We start from the raw sequence: 20,932 nt of genomic DNA, 5'->3' as shown, positions 1-20,932 counted from the left end.
ATTCACTGAGTGATCTTCCCACAGCTTGACAGTGTTCTTTAAAACGGGTTTTTGTTTAGACCGAAGTGTTTGGGATTAAATGATTTTGAAATGAAGTCAGCACATACATGATTTCCCATTTTTCCCTAAGGTTTAATGTTTCCTGGAAGCAGCAGTCCTCCCCAGAGCCTTTGCCTGCCCGCCTGGGTGGCTGGCTGCTGCTGGCACCCACTTTTTGTTGTTACCATTAGTGCAGTCACCTTGCCTCTGTTCTCCAGACAGGCAGGACTGCATTGCAGCTCTGTGCCATGGTTTTGTAACAGCCATGCAAGATTTGGGGGGTTTTATGAAGGGAGCAAAAGTGAATCCCTCTTAAGAGTTGTTACCCAAACTTTCTGTTAAGCCAAAGTTTGGGCAGGATTGCTGCTGGTTTAGATTCCTTTAGGCACTAATGGAAGCTGAAGGTATCTGACAAATCCATCAAGGATTTTTCTAAGCTACAACTGCATCTGAACTTCCTTATTTAAAAGGCTCTTCCGTACTTAAATTTGGCTCTTCACTAGAGCCAAATCCCTCAGTCCTGGGAAAGACTGAAGTGCACATGGTTATGGATAGTCTTAGCAGCCATAAGCTACATGCTGTTAGGCAGTGCTGTCGCTTGTAGTTGCTCTTGAGTACCTGTATAAAGTTATCTTTTCAGCTGTTTAGTCTCCAGTGTAACTGGCAAATGTAATAACTGCTCATCTCTTCCTTGCTTCTTGAGACCCTATCAAATGATAAAAGCACACAAATGCAGCACTCATCAGAATTACAGTGCTGGAGTCTCGCTTCATAGGAACCATTAGATAAGTACTCAAACTTCATTGGGAGTTGTAATTTCCCTTAGTTTTCCTGTTTATATATACTTTTGGTTCTTGGAGACTGGAACAGGCTTCACACCCTGTAATTTGTTGGGCTTTCACGTATTTGTTTCAAGCATCTTGGTGGCCCTTGTGCATTGTTCAGCCATGAAGCTACTGGGGTCCAGTTGTGGAACACATGCAGGTCCTTGCACAGTTGCTTTTCATTTCCAGTTGCTGCTGTTTCAATGCTCTGTCCAACACCATGTTACCATATGAGCAAGTGCAGGAGAGGGGAGTCCCAGGGGCTTCTACTTGCTCATCAGGGCTTGCAGGGAATTTGGGTCTGTTCTGTTCTGAGAGAATCACTTGCTTGAGCATGCAACATGTAGAAAGTGGGACATCTAATGATTTGATTATTATGAGAATACCTTTTTACTGGGGAAGAAGAGAGCTCATTGATCTTTCTTTATGCCTTCTCACTATTCTGTTTCTGACTGAAGTTATCCTCCTTGCTGCTTCACCCTGTCAGTAATTATCAACATCCTTAAAGACTATTTAAGGCTTCAGTCTCCAAAGCTCTTAATCTAGATGTGCTCGCAGGCAGAAATTCTGTCTATCTATAATGCGCACACACCTGTCAATGCGCTTCAACTTCTAAAAACAGCGTCATCCTAGACTGGGTTTTGGGTTAACCTGCAAGAAATTGGTCTGAATTATATTGCAAAGTATCACACGGAGGAAGAAGAACGAGGACTGCAACATACACGGTCTGGGGTGGAAAGCTTAATGTCATCTTCTCGGTGATTTTGAGTTTGCGTGCAGGTTTCTTATCTGACTTGTGCCTGTGAATCCCCAGGGCTCTCCAACCCTACCAGTGTCACAGGATTTAAGGACATTTGGTATTTGACTGGATGAGGTCCTGAGCAAAAAGGTCTTACGTGTATATGCATCCACTCATGGAGATCGTTCTTTTGAAGGTAAAAAACACTCAATGCTGTACAAATGTTAAGTTTTTATTGTGATTTTAAGTGTTTCTAGAAATAAGCCAAAACAAACAAATCACTGATTGATGGTGGAAATGGAAAGGAGCAGAGTGTTAATGATTGGATAAAAAAACCTGTACACTGGGAGCATAAGAGACAGAAAACTGTGTATGTAAATACATTTAATGAGTAGAGTCATTGATAGCAAACACTGGCTGTACATGAAATTTCCTGTACTTATAGATTTCATCTATATACACATTTATACAAGACTGAAAAGGCACTAGAATTTCCCAAATAAAACACAAGTAAATTAACAACGTATCTGAACATGGAGGTTGGGCAGTCTGTTTAGGAAGATGTGCTTGAAGGGAAACTTTGAAAAATCACATGGGAAGTTAGAACCCTGTCTGCCACTGGAAGCCAGGAAATTTGGAAGTCCAACTCCTATTTGTATTTTCAAAATCTCCCTTAAAATACTGGTCAGATGCCAAAGAATGCATGTGGTACGAGATTAATGAGTCTATAAAAGAATGTACAGTACTGCAGCAAACTACATAGCATTAAGCTTCTTATGAAGCTGGAGAGCTTACTATAAAATCTGGCACTCCTGTTCATGCTGTTCTTAAATTGTAGAAATAAATGAGTTCTTACAATACTGAGGATCTAAATACATTCCTGTGCAAGTCAGTGCCCAAGAAATCTTGGAGCTATTTGTGGGGAAAGGTGCCATTGGAATAAGGGAGGGTGGCCAAACCTGGTGGCCAGGCTTTCATCTGCTTTTGCCAGAGCAGTGATCTTTCTACTTTCATTTGACTGAAGTGTTTATGGTTTAAGAAAATACATACTTTTAAAAAATCTCTTCAAAAAACACACTGGAGAATAATGTATGAAGGAAACTTGGTAAAATTAAGCTAAAATAGTGTGTACACATGAAAAAAAAAAAGCAGTGTGGCAATGAGTGATAGAACTGTTCAGGGGCGGATGTGTCTTTTAATGACTCCAGCTTTTGTGGTTTCATTGTCTTACCTATGGAGTGTAGGCCATAAGTGCAAGATGAGTGTAGGTAGTTTTGCAGGTCATGATTTTAGCAGTTGTAAGAAATGCTGTGTATGTTTACATGACACTTATTTACATAGGACATTAAAGCAACAACCAGCAGTGTTCAGACAACTGTGATGTCTGTGTCATGAGCATTTTCCATAGAACAGCAGATCAGTCAGTCCAGGGCAGATTTCACGTGAGATGATTCACTTTCCTTTTGGAGACACAACTGCTTTGGTCTGATTCTCAGAGCAGCTACACCTGTAAAAAGACAGCAGCATCTGCTGTGCAGGGAATTATGAATTTTGTAATTGTGTGCAAAAGCGGGCATGTGTTTAAAGTCCCATTAATCCAAGCACCCAGTTAGCTGTGTGGCTGTGGGTGGACAACACATGGCAGCAGACCAATGGAGTGATCACGCTTTCTGAGATGCCTTTGGTGCTCCTGTTACTGTAAAGGCCCCTGATTCCATTCAACCACTTCTTGTGTTCCTGAAATATTTCATTACCTCTGCATTAGCGGTTTTGTCTTTTCTGTGTGGAGTGTTTATGCTGCCTGGCTGCCCTGCAGAAACCGTGACAGAGCTGGGAACTTCGGTCAATGCTGAGTGCCCCCAGCTCTGTCCCCTTGCTCCTGCCCTGGGAGGTGCTGAGCCTGCTCTGAGGGCGCGGGGGCTGCAGGGTGCTGGGGAGATGGTGCAGCACGAGAGCAGAGTCAGTTCAGTGTACCCGGGTCTGAAAGGAAGCTTCTTTCTCATGGTAGAACCTCCTTTTTACTGCATTCCAAAGTTTTTGGTGTTGTATCTTTAGTAACTCAGATATAAAGTCCTCACAACTGCTTTGTCAATGGTTGGACACCTTTCTATTAGGCTTTTACTAAACATTGATGGACTAGGCTTCTCTGGAAGCGAGTGGCTTTAGCAGGGACAAGAAGTCACAGGCTGCAACAGGTTCTCAGGCTGTACAGACCAGTAACACCCAGACTGTCTCAGAGAGAAGTGTCTTCTCCTCTTGTAGTTTTAGTCTTTTTGTAGATAAATTATTATCTTCACTGAATCATTTTGTAGAGAAACCTGTGTTCTCTCCCAGGAAATTGAAGAGCAAAACTCCCGGTGACCCAAATGAGCAGATCCAAGGAGAGCTCCTGTGTTTCCCAAAGGATTTGGTTAGTATCGTGGGAAGTCTGGCCTTTGTTCATTCCTTAGTAAGTGTACATTGCAAGTAATATTTTTAAAAGATAGTCAAAACAGCTCGGAAAGGTTTCTTTGTTTTAAATACGATCAAGACAAAGCACAAGTCTGAAAGTATTCCTACATGGACCTGTCAGTGCTGTACTAACAGTACTGCATGCATTTAGCAGTGCAAACAAGCTGTAGCCAGCAATAACCTTGCCAAAGCGTTTCCTGGTACTGGATGCTTTGTGTCTGTAATGACCATTTCTGTCCTCATCCTGCAAACTTGCAGCTCTTTGCATATTCTTGTATTTATTGGTGTTGAACGTGGAGAAGTCTGCTGAGTTGACAGATGTATGCGTACTCTCAGGTACTTAGAGAATTAGGATCTCAGGGGCACAAAATAGAGGATGCACCATATGTAAGTAACTGGCAATTAGAGTCACTTGTTAAAATAGTTTACAGTGGCCTGTGAGGCACAAGAAGGAACATAGCACAGCTTTAAGTATAAAATTTTAGATAGTATATACTATATTTTGCTGAAATGTGAAACTTGCACAATTTTTTATGCCACAGATGAGTTGCATCTAATTAAAAAAAAAAAACTGAAAAAATATCAGTCTTCCAATCAAAACAATTCTCCATTTTCTTTCTGTTAGCCTATGAGACGGTGCTTTCATTTAATGTCACAATGCTCTGTGACTGCAGAAGTTACGTATATTTATGAAAAAATGGACCAGTATATCAAATTAAATAGAATATATGCACCAGGGAATATTATCCTGGAGTACTTGTCAATGGCGTGAGTGTCGATCCGCATGCTGACGTATCTCTGGTGTTTCCTCCTGCCCGAGCCCCTCTCAGACCCCAGCGCCAGCTGCACCATCATCCGGTCTTGTTTGTCCCCGTTCTCGGACACATAGTGCCCCAGTTCGTTCACGTCCCCGTCGTTGTAGCTGCCGTCCATCATCATGGGCCGAGGCTGAGGCAGGCTGCACGCACAGGGGAGCTGTGGGCACAGGGAAGCGGGGGACGGGTTTGAGTTGTGTCCAGGTACACAAAGACATCCCTTTCTTCCTTACAAAAGCAGAGGAGGGGATGAGGAGCCTGGGGAATTGGGGCTATTGGGACGTGAAAGGGAGAAAGAGAGGATGGAGCTGGGCAACAGCTTTGTGCTTCTCTAGTTTTGTGCCTGCAAGACACAACGCGGCCAGGGAGAGAGTGGGGCTGGCTGTGGAAAAGCTCATTTGGCTTAAGCACAGCTATTGGGGTGTAAACGAAGGTTGGACCTGTACCCTGGAGCTGAGAAAATCAGAGAAGAGGGCAGAGGGAATCCACAAGGAGGAATGTATGAGGCTTGCCCCATTTGAAGACAAGAGCTTAGGCTGAAATTTTGAGTGGTAATAATTTGATGTAATGAAGGCAAAAGGGGGAAATTTGCACCATTGTGTGTAAGTAGACTGTGCCTGAAGGAAGGTGGGGAAAATCTGCCATGTTATCTGAAATGCAAACTTCAGTATCTCTCTGGTGTTATTCACAAGTTTGGATCTTCAATATCAAAAAACATTTAAAGGTAAAACCTTAAAACTTATCCCATTTATACAGACAATGGAGGACTACATGTAGAAGGAGTTAGCATCCCCAGACTCTGAAGAAAGAGCTGTGAGCCTGGGTGTGGGTTGTTTGTAGCAAATCTTTATAACCCAGAATGCCTCACTGCTGATGTTTGGTTTTTTTTGTGTGAACTGTGTTCTCCCCAGGCAGCTGAGAGTAGCTCACTGTAGCTGGAAACTTTTGAACATTTCCAGACATTTGCCATACCTTTTCCCAGGGGCATAGAGCTTCATCAAAATAGAAGACCTCACCTTGTCCCGCAGTTTCCTCTCCTTCCGCTCTTGCACCGTAGTCAGGTAATTCACTGCCGCGTATTCCAACACCGAGAGGAAGACGAACACAAAACTGACCCACAGGTAAATGTCCACTGCTTTGATGTAGGAAACACGTGGCATGGAGGCGTTCACCCCAGTGATGATGGTGGACATGGTCAGCACAGTGGTTATCCCTGGGAATACACCAGCAGAGAGACCGTAAGACACTTTAAAACCAGGCTCTTCATCACAAAAAGAGCTGTCGTTACAATTTTCTGACATCTGAATTTACCTCGCAGTATTCTTTTTCAGATTTGGGTGATGGGTTTCACTGCCTGAGGAGGGCCCAGGCATTTCTGATTTCTAACTGGGCTTTTCTTGTCTTTTTGGTGAAAACATCTCTAGTCCCGGTCTCAGGGTGTTGCCAGCCTGGTTCCCCACCACACCACCAGCCTCCCACCCCATGGCCAGGCAGCAGTGCTTTGACTTTGTGCTGTCTGCACCCCATGTCCAGGCTCAGGACAGACCCCGGAGGTGGGGTACAAGTAGCTCGGCTTCTGTTTCACCTCCTCTGCAGCACAGGCACAAGTGAAGCCTGGCTGCTGCTGCTGCTACTTCCACCAAGTTCCCCAGGCAAGTCCTGCGTCATGGGAAGTTACTAGCTGGTTCCCATGCCTGGTCTGTGCCTTCCCTGGGGCAAGAGCAGGGACTAATCATAGAAGCATTTTGGTTGGAACAGGTCCTCGAGATCATTGCATCCAACCATTAACCTAACTCCAGCACTAAACCATGACCCTAAGAGCTTCATCTGCACGTCTTTTAAACACCTCCAGGGATGGTGACTCAACCACTTCCCTGGGCAGCCTGTTCCAGTGCCTGACAAGTCGTTCTGTGAAGAAATTTTTCCTAATATTCAATCTAAACCTTCCCTGGTGCAACTTGAGGCCATTTCCTCTGGTCCTAATGGGGCCTTACAGGCCAGTGCAGCCTGACGTCGCACCATGGGTGAGCACAAAGAGCATATCAGTAAGGGCAGGACCCCCAGTAGTTTGGAGTTATCTTAGCTCTGAGGGAGGCTCTCTGTGACCCTCTTATTCTAGAGGCTAATTGCGTCACATTAATGATCCCTTTGAAAGCTGAAATGATGTATATAAGTGCAAAGGACTGAATTCACAGGAGTATTTAGGTAGCAAAAAGTACTGCTAAACACAGCGCCTACATCTCTTGAGAAGCCATGGCCTAAACCCTTATGCTCCTTTTTATGATGTCTCAAGGCCACGGATGCTGTTTCTAAACACAGACATGGATAACTGCCCCATTGCCATCTCTGTTATGCCTCTATGTATCATCTCTACTGAAGAATATAACAATAAAGTCCTGAGGTGTGTTGCCTAGAGTAAATGAAAGCAAGCTAGGGCTCGAAGTCTGCAAAAGTACAAACAGCACTTTGCTAAGGGCAAAGCATTCGCTTTAGAAGAATTATGTCCATAGCGTAGTTTTGTTCCCATGGTGAGTCCTCTGGCACATGGCTTCATCAGTCTGAAGGATGCTGCAGAAGAGGAAGCTGAATCCCTCGCACTGCACTGTAAATTCATTTAACAAGTTGAACAGCATAGCTCAGCTAATTGTGTTTCTTCCACCCTTCCTCCTCTAGCAACACTCAGTAAACTGAAATTTTGTCAGGGCCGCTAGTATTGATTTTCACCTTCTCGCTCACTGAAGCCTCTGAAGGATACTGGCACTTGGGTTCTTTCTGTGCCATGGCTCTGTTAACAGCAATAAAAGAAGAGTAGGACATTTGCTCCCTGATTTGCATCATGTGCAGCTAGTGTTTGTGCAAGCAGGGAAGGCAATTCGCTTGACACTGCAGGGCAGATGGAGAGTTTGTACCACGGCCAGTCCCCTGCATGGGGGACACACGTGCAGCACAGCTGATTTCTGTGCCGCAAGGCAATGCAGGGGCACAGGGGGGTTCATCTTGATGGTCAAGGCTACAGTTGCAGCAACTGTCTCTTAGGTCTGCTCATTACAAGATTGTTTTTACCTAAAGGGACTCTGGCAGGAACTGCTCGGCGATCGATCCAGAAGGACACCCAGGACAACATGACCATGAGGGTGGCAGGGAAGTAGGTTTGCAGCAAGAAGAAGAAGATGTGTCGACGTAAAGTGAAGTTTATGTAGAGGCGATTGTACCACCCTGTATAGCAGAGAGGAAAGAAAAAAGAGAAGTCACACCAATATCAAACCACTTTCAGATAAGGTAGTGTTGCGTCAGGGGAGTAGCACCTCATTTGCTTTCAGAAAAATACGGTTAATGACCACAGATCATTGCCATTTACAGAAGTCTCCTTACTGAACTGTCGAAGTCAAAGCGTCTCTCAGGACCACATCTTCCAGGGAAGATAATATAACATAATCCGTGCACCCAGAGAGTTTAATTCATGTTAGGGCTTGGTGTGATCTTGAAGAGGGATTGCCTCTCAAGACCATGTAACCATCAAGAAGGTAGTCTGTGTCAGGGACAACAGCCTCCTCACGGAAGACAGGCAAGTCTGATGGGTCACAGGGAGACCTCCCAATGAATGACCCTCCATGGCAAAGGTCAAGAGGAATGGTTTGCACTTCTTCTTCCATCAGCCCATTTTCTGGCAAGCACACCAGTACCCACCTGTGCTGCTGTAAAAGGCGAGCTTTGTGGTGGTGTGAAACTCCTGGATCAGGAACTGGGAGAGGGATATCCTCTCATCTGTTTTTAGGGAATCATTCCCGTTCTTCCAGTAGAGCATGAGGTCATCTTCAGTGTAGGCATCTAGGGGAGCAGTGCAAACCTCAGTGCAGTGCACAGAGTCAGCCGCTATCGCACCCACAGCCCATTGCATGCCCACACACCTTCCAGGCTACCTGTGAGGTCCCAGCTGAAAAGGCCAAATGCCACTACCCAGCTGAGAGCCACAGTGGCGGTGGATATGACTGTGGCGAGGGGTGGACTGTTTCATTGTGACAGCCCTCAGGCCTGATGCCTGATGCATTTTGTAAACCCTTCTGTTTCTCTAATCATGATTTCACGCACATAATATGTGTGTCAAATAACCCACCACATTAGAACTTGAAAACCCGTCCTTTATAAATGTCATAAAATCAGAAGCAAATGAAAGGGAAAAAACCTGCTTGGGGTAATGGGAGGAACATGCTATTAACAATCTGAAGCGTGTGGGAGGACAAACTCAGGTAAACTTTCTGCCCATGATGCACGCATGAACATTACAGATCTTGTTTTTTTAATACATGTGGAAATATAATACTATTAAGCCTTTCGCATGGGGTTTAGCAATGACTCTTCCCAGAGAGGGAGAAAAAAATTCAGACGTAAATATATTAAAACAGATTTAAGATTATAATTCCTTATTGAAATCTTAAGAAGGAAAAAAAAAAAACAACCAACTCCTGAAAAGCTAAAAGTTTAAAATGTCTTTGTATGAAATTCAGCCAATTTGTGTGTGCGCCACACTTGGGACAAAGGAGCTACATGTGGGTACAAGCTGGGTTTATCTCAGGTGTAAGAAACATTAGAGGAAGGTGATTTGTGTTGCTGCCCTGTCATGGTTTTTACACCAGGATGAGCAGGTGGTGCATGTGAAAGGTGCAGAGCTGATTATTGACATGTTTGAGAGCTGTGGTGCGGGAGGGCACCTGGGCGAGCTGGAGACTGCCGACCTGCAGGCGAGTGGCCCGGGGCCCCTGGGCACAAGGAGACAGCAGGGCAGCCTGGCTGGATTTTAGGGAGATTGGCAAGACAGTGCCAACAGCTGGTGTTTAGCAACACTGAACTTTTGCAAACATCATCTACTTCTAGTGAAAAAATAGGGGCAGGGATTTTTTTTTCCAATGCTGAAGTTTGCTGACTTTGGTTAGAGGTCTCATGAATATAGCAGCAGTTTAATTATTGGTATAATTAGTAATATAATTAAACACAGTTTGGGTGCCCATGGGGTGCAGTCCTTGGCTTCCCTACACCTCCAATTTACTTACAGCTTTCAATCTCTAGAGAACATGTCTGTGTGTCCAGGGGAAAGCGACTAAAATCCATGTTGCACATTGCTGTTACTGTAACTCTAGGAATAATAAAAAACACTCAATTAAAAACTATCATCTTATATAACTGAAAAACCATAAAGCTGTGAGTTTTGGGTTTTTTTTTTTTAGTAAGTAACTATCTGGCCAGTAACAGTCCACTGAAAAGAAATATCTTCCATTCAGCTAAAGCCATTACACTTTATTTAACGTAGTTTCTTCTTCTCAGCAAACTAGTGTTAGAAAAGATGACTGGAAAATTAGGCCACCACAGATTGCTACTAGATGACAACAACACTGGAGAAGAAAATGGGAAAGAGCAGAGAGTGCACTTTTTCCTCATTGACTATCAGCAAATATCTCTCTGCAGAGATCTGTGCCTTGAACAGATGCTTTGTATGACAAAATAATTTACATTTCTCAAAGCCATTCTAGTGCCAAGAGGGATGCAGGTGGTTTTCTCCGTACATGGTGAATTTCCAGCTGCTCAAAGAAAACCGGTGATCACACTTGGGTATCAGCCACCAGAGGGCACAGGCGGTGCCTCCAGTTCGGGCTGGAGCTGGTGTGTAACAGAGACCACTGAAATGCTCTGTCCCATCAGCCAAAAGCTCTGGTCTTGCTGTAGCCTGATTATCTCGTTTTTAATAGCGTGAGTTTATGTCTGCACTGGAAGCATCCATAAATCTTAACTGGCTTGAACTCTAAGGAAGTAAATGAAAATGGAAGTTGAGATCATTATGGGAAAAGAATTAATGAATTATAGTAGGGTAGACAGATGTCAGTCACATAATGATAAAAACAAGCTGTAGTCCCTTATGTTAGTAGTCCTTTGGCACGTGCGGGCTCCTGCTGATGTTGCTTTCCTATCCAGATTTAGTCTTTGGGTGAAAGTGCTTGGCTCAGATTTGTTGTTTAGGTGCCAGTGAGGTCTACAGTGGTTTCCAAGACAAGAGAAGATGGTCTGGCAAAGAATCATAAAAAGGCAGACACCAAGGAAAAATGTTATCTACAGGCAAAGGCATTCAGCAAAGATGGGCAGTAATGACCCCTTTGCTCTGAAGGGGAGACCAGCTTCCCTAGTTCCCCAGCATTCACAAAGCATTCCAGCCTGCCATTGACACTGAATAAAATAATGAAAATTTGTCAGTTTGCTGTTCAAGATGTTCACTACAATTTTGTGCAGGACAATTGTTAAGCACGAGACTGTGTGGGGCAGGATCTGAGTAGTTTGATATTCTTCTGTTCCCATTTTCTTCAGACAGCCATGAACGCATGCAATGCAGATGATTGGTCTCATGCTGCTAAATGAAAGAGTATCTAGGCATGCATGCTATAGCTGAACTTGATGTCATTTTATTGTCCTTTTTGTTATTGTACTAAGGACCTGAGCAAACTTTGCAAAGGCCTAGGGAACACCTGAACCTTGTCTAATATGCTGAGTGAAGAAAAAGCTTTAATACGAAGAAGGTAGACACTGTTCAGGCTGTGAATTCCAATGAACAGTAAGATAAAAATATCACAGAACAAGAAAATTCTTGTCAAACTAACACAGGGGCTCAGATGTTGATGGATACTCAGCACGTTCATTCTTTTTTATATTGTTTGGTTGGGTTTTTTTTAGTATGAAGTCATGCAAAAACACAATACAGGAATCAATTAAGCCACTTTCTCACTCCACTAATAGCTCCCATTGACCGAATGCAGCTTTACCTGAGGCTATAAAGTACCTTCCCATCTGGCTGAACCCTCAGCATGACATTGTCTGTGGTGGTGTCATGGATGAAGGAACGCTTGGAGTGGACGAAGAACATGTCAGGGACCCAGATCTTCTTCACCAGCCTGCCGTCAAAGGTCATGCTTTGGTTGTTGGTGCTGGGGAAGGACAGCCTCTCATCTTTCCAGTAGTGCCTCAGATAAAGCGTCATGGTGAAGTCCTGCAACAAACAAGCTTGTGTCACAACTTAGAATCATAGAATATCCTGAGTTGGAAGGGACCCACAAGGATCATCAAGTCAAACTCCTGTCCGTGCATAGGACAACCCCACAGTTCACACCATGTGTCTGAGGACGTTGTCCAGTCTCTTGTTGAACACTGTCAGGCTTGGGGCTGTGACACCTCCCTGGGGAGCCTGTTCCAGTGTTCCACCACCCTCTGGGTGAAGAACCTTTTCCTCATGTCCAACCTAAACCTCCCTGGCACATCTTCCTGACATTCCCTTGGGTTCTGTTGTTGGTCACTAAAGAGAACAGATCAGTGCCTGTCCCTCCTCCTCCCCTTGTGAGGAAGCTGTAGTCTCCTCCAGGCTGAACAAAACAAGTGACTTTAGCCGCTTCTCATGTGGCTTCCCCTCCAAAATCTTCACCAACTTCAACTTAACACCTTAGTGGCATATTGACTTCTCATCTCTGGCACAAACTGTGAGCTGTAAAGCACCATTCCTGAAGGCACATCCACTCCCTGAGCTGCAGGGGACACAACTGGCTGCAGGTTCTTTATTCCTTAGGTCAGACTGACTTCTTGAATTCAGAAATCAGAGCCTCCTTAGGTGGCAAATCCACCCCTGAAATACAGACATGGAGTTTCAGTGTCTGTGAGTGACCGCAGAGCCTAAAAGACATGTGCCAAAGGAGCGGTAGGTGGAGGGTGCTGCCAAACACTTAATCCCCTGCACCTGTCATGTTGTGTCTCCGGTGATGATAGTGAAGGAGGTCTTGCTGCCCATGCTGCCCTCCACACTGCTCCACAACTGTCTTTGCCTGGGCAGCCGGAGGAGCGTGCTGTAGTGGGAGCTCTTCCTCCAGAACAGCCACTAAAATGCTTTTGACTCAGCATTTGACCAAAATGTTTTGTTTTTTTTTTTTTCCTCTTTCTTCCCACATATCGTACTCCTAGATCCGAGGCATGTTCCTTCTCTTTGAGCTCCATTGTACATTGAGTCTGACCTTGGAGGCACTTACACCTCAGTTTGCGCTATTCCTTATTTCAAAATAAACCCCTCATGTACCTGAAGATAAACTCACACACAAGTGTTTATAAGCACCATATCTTCCAATCTGATGTAATACATTGCCCATGAACTGAGGGAAGTATCTAAGACTGACCAATTTGCCTTGGTGTCTGGGGTAGAGGGAGTCAGGAGGCTTTGGAGCGTTTTTTTGAAATTATTTGAGATTTGGATTTTTTTTCTCAACTACGTTTTCCAAACACTTTGAAATCTGAGAGTTTCTGCAGTCTTTTTTCAGTAGAAGTGACTTGTTAGTTGCAGCCTATGCTATTATTATACTAATGCCCAAGACAGTTCTTGGAAATGCTTTATACTGCATCCAGCTGAAGCTTCCAAAGCCACTGACCATGTAATATCTTCTTTTTAATTTGATCCATTCTATGGCATTCTTTAACATCTTTTCCTTGTCTACAAATGATACATAGTTCTGGGAGACCTTTACATTGACTCCTATGTATTAACATGCCCTTTAAACAGTAATAAATTGGCAGACATTTGTTCTCCACAGAGAAGTCAATGTCTCATTTTTTTTTGCATAAAGTCACATTTATGATTGCTGTGGAAAAAACAAGTATTTTCAGCTTTCATTAGAAGTGATTTATTGATACTAGTTTTAGGCTATCGTACTGGGAACCACAATATTTTATAATGCATCATCTGGAATTCCCCCAAGCTACAACTGTATCATTTCTCCCATTTCTTTCGTTCCATTGCTCAGAGACGCTAATAACTTCTCATTATCTTTGCAAATGAGTTTCCAGTTTCCTTCTCCCACCTTTCCTTCAGATAAAGCAGCCACTCCACACATCCTACAAAAGCTCTGTTAATTTCAGGGTCAGTGGCCCATAGTAGATATTTATAAATTTTTAAATCAATGGGACAAGAAGAATCTGATTTGTGACATCCTAATCAAGTTTTATAACGTCCTAAATGATTTTACCACTTTCTTGCAAATAGTCAGAAAGTAGGAGAAATGTTGCTGTATCTACCTCCTCAAGCTTGAATTTAGGACAGAGTGAAAACCTCTGTGACTGACATCTCTTCATTTAAAAAGCAAGAAATCAGCTTGCAAAGCACCGTGGCCTTTTTCTTTAAAGCTGCATGAGTTAAAAATAATTGATTTTGACAATACAAAGTCTTCTCCATCATTATTTTGCAAACTGCCAAAATCGACCCTAATGTTTTTTTTCACCCGAGGCTATACAGTGCTTCTCCCATGTGCTGGGTGTTGCAGCACAATGCCACATGAGGAGCAGGGCCAGTATTCAAAAACCAGAGGAAGTTGTCCAAAATCATAATGCTTGCTTAAAAAAAATGAGTGGATTTGTTGGGTTGTTTTTAGTTTTGGGTTTTTTTAGGGTTGTTTTTGGGTTTTTTGTTTTGTTTTTACTTAAAATGTTCAGTTCTTTCACTTTCCTTTGAAGTCCCAAAGCTTTTCAGGGGCTCACTGGCCACCTTCACAAGCTTTCTCCTTAACCAGAAGGTCTGGGCCCATCCCAGGAGAGGCGAAAGCTGGGAGTCCCCATGGCTGGTGGTCAGGGTGCCAAGAGCACCAGAGACAACTGGAGGGCTCCCAGGGGCTGGGGAGAATGTGCACCCTGGTGTGCCACAACATTGCAACCATGCTGCACCCTGCAAGTGGTTGGTTGACTGCAGATATCCCAGCTGGCTCAAAAGCTGAAATGTGGTGAGAGGAGCCCAGTGTGCAACCAGGTGTGATGCACTCAACAATGTTCCTCGCTTAGACATGGGAGGAGGTGGGGTGCAGGCTCTTTAGCCCTGTGGCTGTGAATTAGGAGCACGGAGAAGTTGGGGATTACTGAGAAAGCTTCAGAGCTGTTGGATGCTTTTGTTGAACGAGCAAAATATTTTGAAAACTATTCTGTATTGGCTCTGGGTTTTGAAAGGGTGAATAAAAGTGGTGGTAAGTCTCTGAGTCTATATACAGGGCCATCTCCTGCTCCATTTCTGTGCTCCTGCTCTCCTGCACAGGCTGTTGTTCACATGCCATGCCATGCATGTAAAACCTTCCCATGCAAAATCTCCTGCAGAAATCATACCTTACTTTCAGCAGTGTTTTGTCATGAAAAAAGCCCCTCCAGCAAAAATAATCAAGATCAAAATCTGCACCACATTGAGAACATTTGAAAACTGACCATTTTCACATTACTGATTGTATGGGAGGAAATCAAGGACAGGCACTCAGTAAGGAATTTAGCCTGGGCACCGGCTTTTGTCCTGTGTGTCCCTGAAATCCTTCTGCAACATCACTGCGGAGACACAGGAAGGACCAGCAGAGCCTTATGCTGGTCCCCAGGACATAGCAGGGGTGATACAAATGCTGATGCACCAAAGGAAGGTTCTGGAGAAACTTCTCCCCTCCAAGATCACTCTGGCTGCCCTGTCAAGAGCAGGACTTACCAGTCTTAACACATGTTATTCTCAGGATGAATACATGGCTTCTGGTTGGGAGCTAGCTGCCCCTGACCACTTCAGAACATGGACAAAGTGAGACTGTGTCTGCAGTGTATCGAAGTGCCTTAAAACTAACAGGTTAATTGATCTCCTCAGAGCTTTTAAATGTTATCACTTCTTAAGAAAATGTAAAATCCTTTTGGACAGTCTTAAATGTGTTCTATCATTTCGTCCTGGAGAAAATATCAGATGTCCTCCCTCTGCTTCAAGGGAGATGGAATTGCAGTGTGAGGTCAATAGAAACAATTGTCGGCAGATTCAGATCAAACCTGAATCTGCCTCTCAGGGGCTGTGGAGTTTCCATCCTTGGAGGTATTCAAACCCCCCAGACACAGACCCGGGCAGCTTGCTCTAGCCGGCCCTGCTCCAGCAGGGGTTTGGGCTAGGTGGGCTCCAGAGGTCCCATCTGACCTTAAGTCTTGTGTGATTCTTACCATGTCCACCTCAGAAATGCTGTCCAGACTTTCCACTTGGACATCCACCCCAACAGGAATTGCAGGGCCTGGGGAAAAAAAAATAGAAGTTGAGAAAGTATAAATCTGATGAGACAAAGCAATCCTCTGGCTTTCATATCTTAGAATTAAAATAGATGTCCAGTCTGAAATAGAAACAACGGTAAAGCAACTGAAATATAGAAACAATTGGAATTTTTAACAAAAACCTTCTAATAACAATCAAAATCAGCAATAAGATTGACCTATTGCTGACTTTCCTCTTTTATTGTGTCATCCTACACAGGTCCTTTCAAAATTTAAAAGCCCTGCCTCTAGCACTCGGGTCCAGGGCTCTCCAGCCAGATGGCCCACAGAGCACCCATCCACATGGAGAGCAGCAGCAGCAGTTGCACCTAAGGCGATGTGGGCGGGTTACTCCAAATTTTCCCCTCGCTTCTTCTGCTCTTCTCTTGAGCTAACAACAACCCTGAGAGCTACTCCGTGTAGTTGGCTTTCACATCACTCAATGCTTGGCTGTGGAGAGGCCAGGGAGACAGAAAGGGACGTGCCACAGAACAAAGGAATGTGCCACTGGGACTGGGGCTCCCAAGGGGAAGGGTTGGGCTGTGACCCCAGGTAATAAGGATTTTGATCTTTTTTTTCCTCTTCTAGGCTTTGACTCACCCCTCACATACCTCTAGCAATTACGGTACAGGAGATCTGTCAAGATAAATTGTGCTCACATTAGCGGACTGCTATGAAACTGAAACCTTTTTAAATTAATTGAACATGCTGGTATTTGGTATATTGAGCATTTAGCAATAAAATCTTCTTCCATCAGAGTATATAATGGTATCCTGGATTTGAATGACCATCTGTCAGCCAGAGAGGGTAGATAAATTACAACATTCTCTAATCCGATGGGCTGAAAGAAAATGTGTTCTCCTTCATCCGTTTCCCTGAAAGCCTAGGTTGCTCTAGCACACAGCCACAAAACTGTGAACAAGCATTAACACACAGCAGTCAAAATATTTTATTTTGGGTTATAAATGAAATGGCCAGGTCAGTAAGCATGATAGATGATTTGATTATGCATACACATCACCATAGTAAGACAAAATCTTAGAATTTCCCCATCATCCGGAAATAAATGTAAGGTGTTTCTGCATAAGTTTGTCAGAAGAAATTGTCACTGAGTACCAGGAAAATGATATTGCTTGTAATCACATTTCCATGCCTTGGACTACACTGTTCACTCATCTAAGAAAGAAGGCTACTTTACTGTACTCCTGTCCCCCCAGGCATTAATGACTTCATAACACAAAATAACAAAAATTAGAGACAGAAAGGCTCTGCCTATCAGTTTGCTTGTTCACCTGGATATGTGTTACAGTATAAAGAAGTGACAGTGTAAAACAGGGACAGTGACAAATGTACATGTTTCATACCTCCAAAACCTGGTCTCATGCTGAAGTCATGGTCATCTATTCGCAGCAGCTGCTCTGACTTTGTCAGTGGAGACTTGGTAATGTCTGGGCTTCGTTTTAGGATTGGGCTGCCAGAAAGAGAGAAGCACAACTATGAGCCCTGAGCAATGCCTGCAACAAGTACATACCCTCTTCACTCCATTACCCCTTAGACCATTTACCCCTTAGACCATAACCATGAGATTGATTGCAATGGTTGGCGGCACGTCATTAAAAATGATTCCTGCACTCAACATATGGCTTTAGGCACCTGCAATAATTCTGGCACTGAGGAAACACTTTTTTCCTGAATTTTTGTCTCTGTAAAATCATCTCTGCTTATAGCACAGTTTGGAGATGATCATTCAAATGTGTGGGCTGGAGGAATAGTGTGTGTGGAGAAGCGGGGAAATGGAAACAGGGGAGAAGCATTTCTGACATTGATTTGTGACGGGGCATGACGCCAGGAATTAGGGAAACAATATATCAAATAAGGTACTGGCTGTTGCCCAGGAACAAAATGGACACAGGCTGGGAACCAGGCCAGGTGGCAGGCCATCCCTTAACTTGGGATAGAATTATTAGCTCCTGCTCCAGATTTCTAATGAGGATAAAAAGCAGCATTAAAGACCTAGGAGATCTCTGAGCATTAAAGAGCTTGGGACCGTCATTCCAGAAGCTCTTGGAGTAGCACCAAATGCTGGGCGGAGGATGCTCTGCTCCTCCTCCACATCCAAGGTGCAAAATGCTATTCAGTGCCCCAGCACTTTGGCTGGGATGGTGGTGGCAGCAGCTCCTGGGTTGCTCCGCCATGTAGGTGAAAGCCCCCGAGTCAGCTGCATGCCAGCCATTTGAGCAGCAGGAGGGATCAACAACAGGAGGAATGGTTTTACTGCTTCTCAATTTGAGAAAAGATGGCATGCTCAGAGAGGCCCTTGTCTGAATATACACCAGACAAGTCAGGAATAGATTAAAGGTAAACAGGCCAACAAAGAAACTTGATGGGGAAGATGTTCCTGAGATAAAGCTCCTCGTAAACAAGACTGCTTAGCTGTGCTGTACTTCTCACAGACTCATTGGGCAGGTCTACCATGAGAGGCCAATACAACACCAGCGGTGTCACCAGCAACCTCTTTCTCAAATTCAGAGCTTTCTCTGGATTATGGAGTATCTTAGAAAGATGCTTAGTCTCAGTTTAACAGTTGCTGGGAGTGGCGAGTCATCTACCTCCATCAGTTCTTCTAATCATGGATTATCCCTCAGACATTTTAAAAGGTGGCTCCCACTTCTGCTTTAGATTTAATTCAGCCTCTGAAAGGCCTGTGACACTGTGGGCATATGTGGGGGAAGGTGTATATCCAGGTGAGATGGGGGGACAATATTAGGAGGTCACTAGCAAAACCTTCAACATTTGTGAGCAGGCCGGACTTTGCTCAGCAAGGCTCTTTCTCCCCAGCAGTGACAGAGGGAAGAATAAGCGGAGGGATGGAGAGCCCATGAAGGGTGCTCAGCTCTGCAGAGGGATGCTCAGAGGGAGGACACCCGCTCACACACCATGGGTGACACAACCATGCAGCAGCACAATGTGAAGCCCAAGGTGCCACAGAAATGGCCGCGGTACCACACCCCACCTCCATGAGGGTGTGGGGCAGTGCAGCCTCCTCCGGGGCCACTGCATCCCGCTGAGGGCACAACTCCTACCTAAATATGACTGCCAAGCTCGAGTGGTGTCCCCTTCCCCCGCCACCATCCCGGCTCTGCCCCAGGGGGTTTTGCCTACCTGCCTTGCTTGTGCGCCTCGCCATGGGCCTCCCGCCTCTGCCGCTGCGGCCGGCTGCAGGGAAACAACACAAAAGGGAGAGCTGAGACAGGCGGTCATGGCCGGGGAGGGAAGAACCAGATCCCTGCGGCGTTACCTTCTATCACACGTGCAAAATGGCTCTTACCTTTTTTTGTTCATTTGTTTGTTTGTTTGTTTCTCTTTTTAACAAAGCTGGTGTCATGGCGGGTACAGTGGAAGGGGCGGAGGGCAAGGGTTCTGGAGGCTTGTGGCAAGGGCAGGGTGAAAAAAGGAGCGGGATATTTTTAAGGTGGGAAGCCAATGGTTTTGACTGCCTGGAAAGGACCCAGGCAGGTGTCTCGCCTCCCTCCTCTCGCAGCCATTGCTGGAGCTGTCAGGGGCTGCAGACAGAGGCCAAGACGGGATGTGTGGAAGCCTCTGCCAGCGGGGTGCACAGCCACTGCATCTCCCCATCAGAGGCAGCGGGCTGTTTTCATGAGAATAAAATATTTTCAAAGTATTCCAGGGGAGGAAATGGCAATATTTGTTTCTTGTTTCCTACTGTCTCCCAGCTGGCTGTCAAGAAAGCTCCTCTCAGGTGTTTGGTGAGTATTTTATTTTATCATTAAAGGAAAGAATACTGCTTTTAGAAATATAAGTGCTAGCTTGAGTAGAAGTAGCATTTTCAACATTTACCAGTTCTAACTCATCTTTAATTAAAAGTTTAAAAAAATAGCTTCTCTCTGTAATAAATACTAACTCTAATCAGCTCTACTAATGAGATTTTTTGCCCATTAACATACATCTCAAATCCCACTCTAGAGATTTACAGAGGCAAAATTCCTTTTGCAATAACAAGTGTCACCACCTGAGCACCATCATCCCTTTGGTAAGCGATGGCCAAACACCAGGCCTTCCATGATGTTTTTTCCTTGGGCTGGGAACTCTCTGGAAACCAATAGTATTGGAGGGAAATTAATCTTTCTGTGGCTACAGAGAAGCAGATAACACATTTCCCAGATGAGGAGCAGGCACACTGGGCTGTATCACTGACTCACCCTGAAGCAAAGTGTTGGCCAAGTAGAGTTGTTTTTTCTCCGGGTTCTGCTCTGAGCTTCCCAAAAGAGGCCTGGGAACAAACCCACAGGCAGACCCCTGCTCCAGGGTGCCTTGGGCCAGGCAGCACCACTGCTTTTGCAAGGAGCAGCTCCCTTGACATTGTTTGGGCTGGGGCATTGTGGAGCACAATGCACTTGCAAACACAAAATGCACTTTCTGGAGTCTTCTGCCTTGTCCATACTCCCTTGGGCTGCTGCTGACATGCCTCACTGCTGCTAGGTTCTCATCTGCCGGCTATCAGGAAGTAATTTCATGTGTTTTGGGGATAAGCAGATTCTGACGACAAGCTGACCTACTTACATGACTTTAAAGTGCCCTAGTAAACTCTTGGCTGTTCAGGAATGATGCTGGTATTCAGATGGATGAAGCAGGACATGTTCTTGCAATTTCTAATTTTCATTTCTCTTTGTAGAGCTTACCTAATGCTTCACGTTGGCCCTGGCCCTATGCTATCTGTCAAGAGAACCTTCAAGGCAAATCCTTCCCATCCTCATCAAACACGGGTGGTTCCTTTTCTTTCTTCCAGGTGATTCTCCACTGTCTCTAAACTAAACTTTATTTCCTCATCACAAACCAGCACAAAATGTCCCCCATGCTCCAGCCACGGCAGGGAACTATGATAATTTGTACTTTGGTTCGGCTCCTTCACTTATTTTGCCAGTCCCATTCCCCTTGTCACAGCTCTGAGGTTA

General features: G+C 44.7%; 1 protein-coding gene across 1 annotated transcript; it reads right to left on the bottom strand.

The window, feature by feature from the left end:
• Positions 1-4,740: 4,740 nt before the first annotated feature.
• LOC309438010 (gamma-aminobutyric acid receptor subunit rho-1) lies at positions 4,741-17,378 on the bottom strand (the record flags this gene model as incomplete). Its single annotated transcript, XM_082048914.1, has 8 exons — positions 17,324-17,378; positions 15,876-15,943; positions 11,672-11,895; positions 9,917-9,999; positions 8,556-8,696; positions 7,932-8,084; positions 5,885-6,081; positions 4,741-5,028 (listed from the first exon to the last, which is right to left on the bottom strand). Exons 1-8 carry the CDS (start codon positions 17,340-17,342, stop codon positions 4,741-4,743), a joined length of 1,173 nt encoding a protein of 390 aa, XP_081905040.1. The 5' UTR covers positions 17,343-17,378.
• Positions 17,379-20,932: the final 3,554 nt, after the last annotated feature.

Source organism: Streptopelia decaocto, assembly GCF_964273445.1.
Source record: "Streptopelia decaocto genome assembly, chromosome: 3".
Taxonomy (NCBI): domain Eukaryota; kingdom Metazoa; phylum Chordata; class Aves; order Columbiformes; family Columbidae; genus Streptopelia; species Streptopelia decaocto.
Note: the sequence above shows the minus strand (reverse complement) of the source record. Positions and strands in the feature narration are given on the sequence as shown.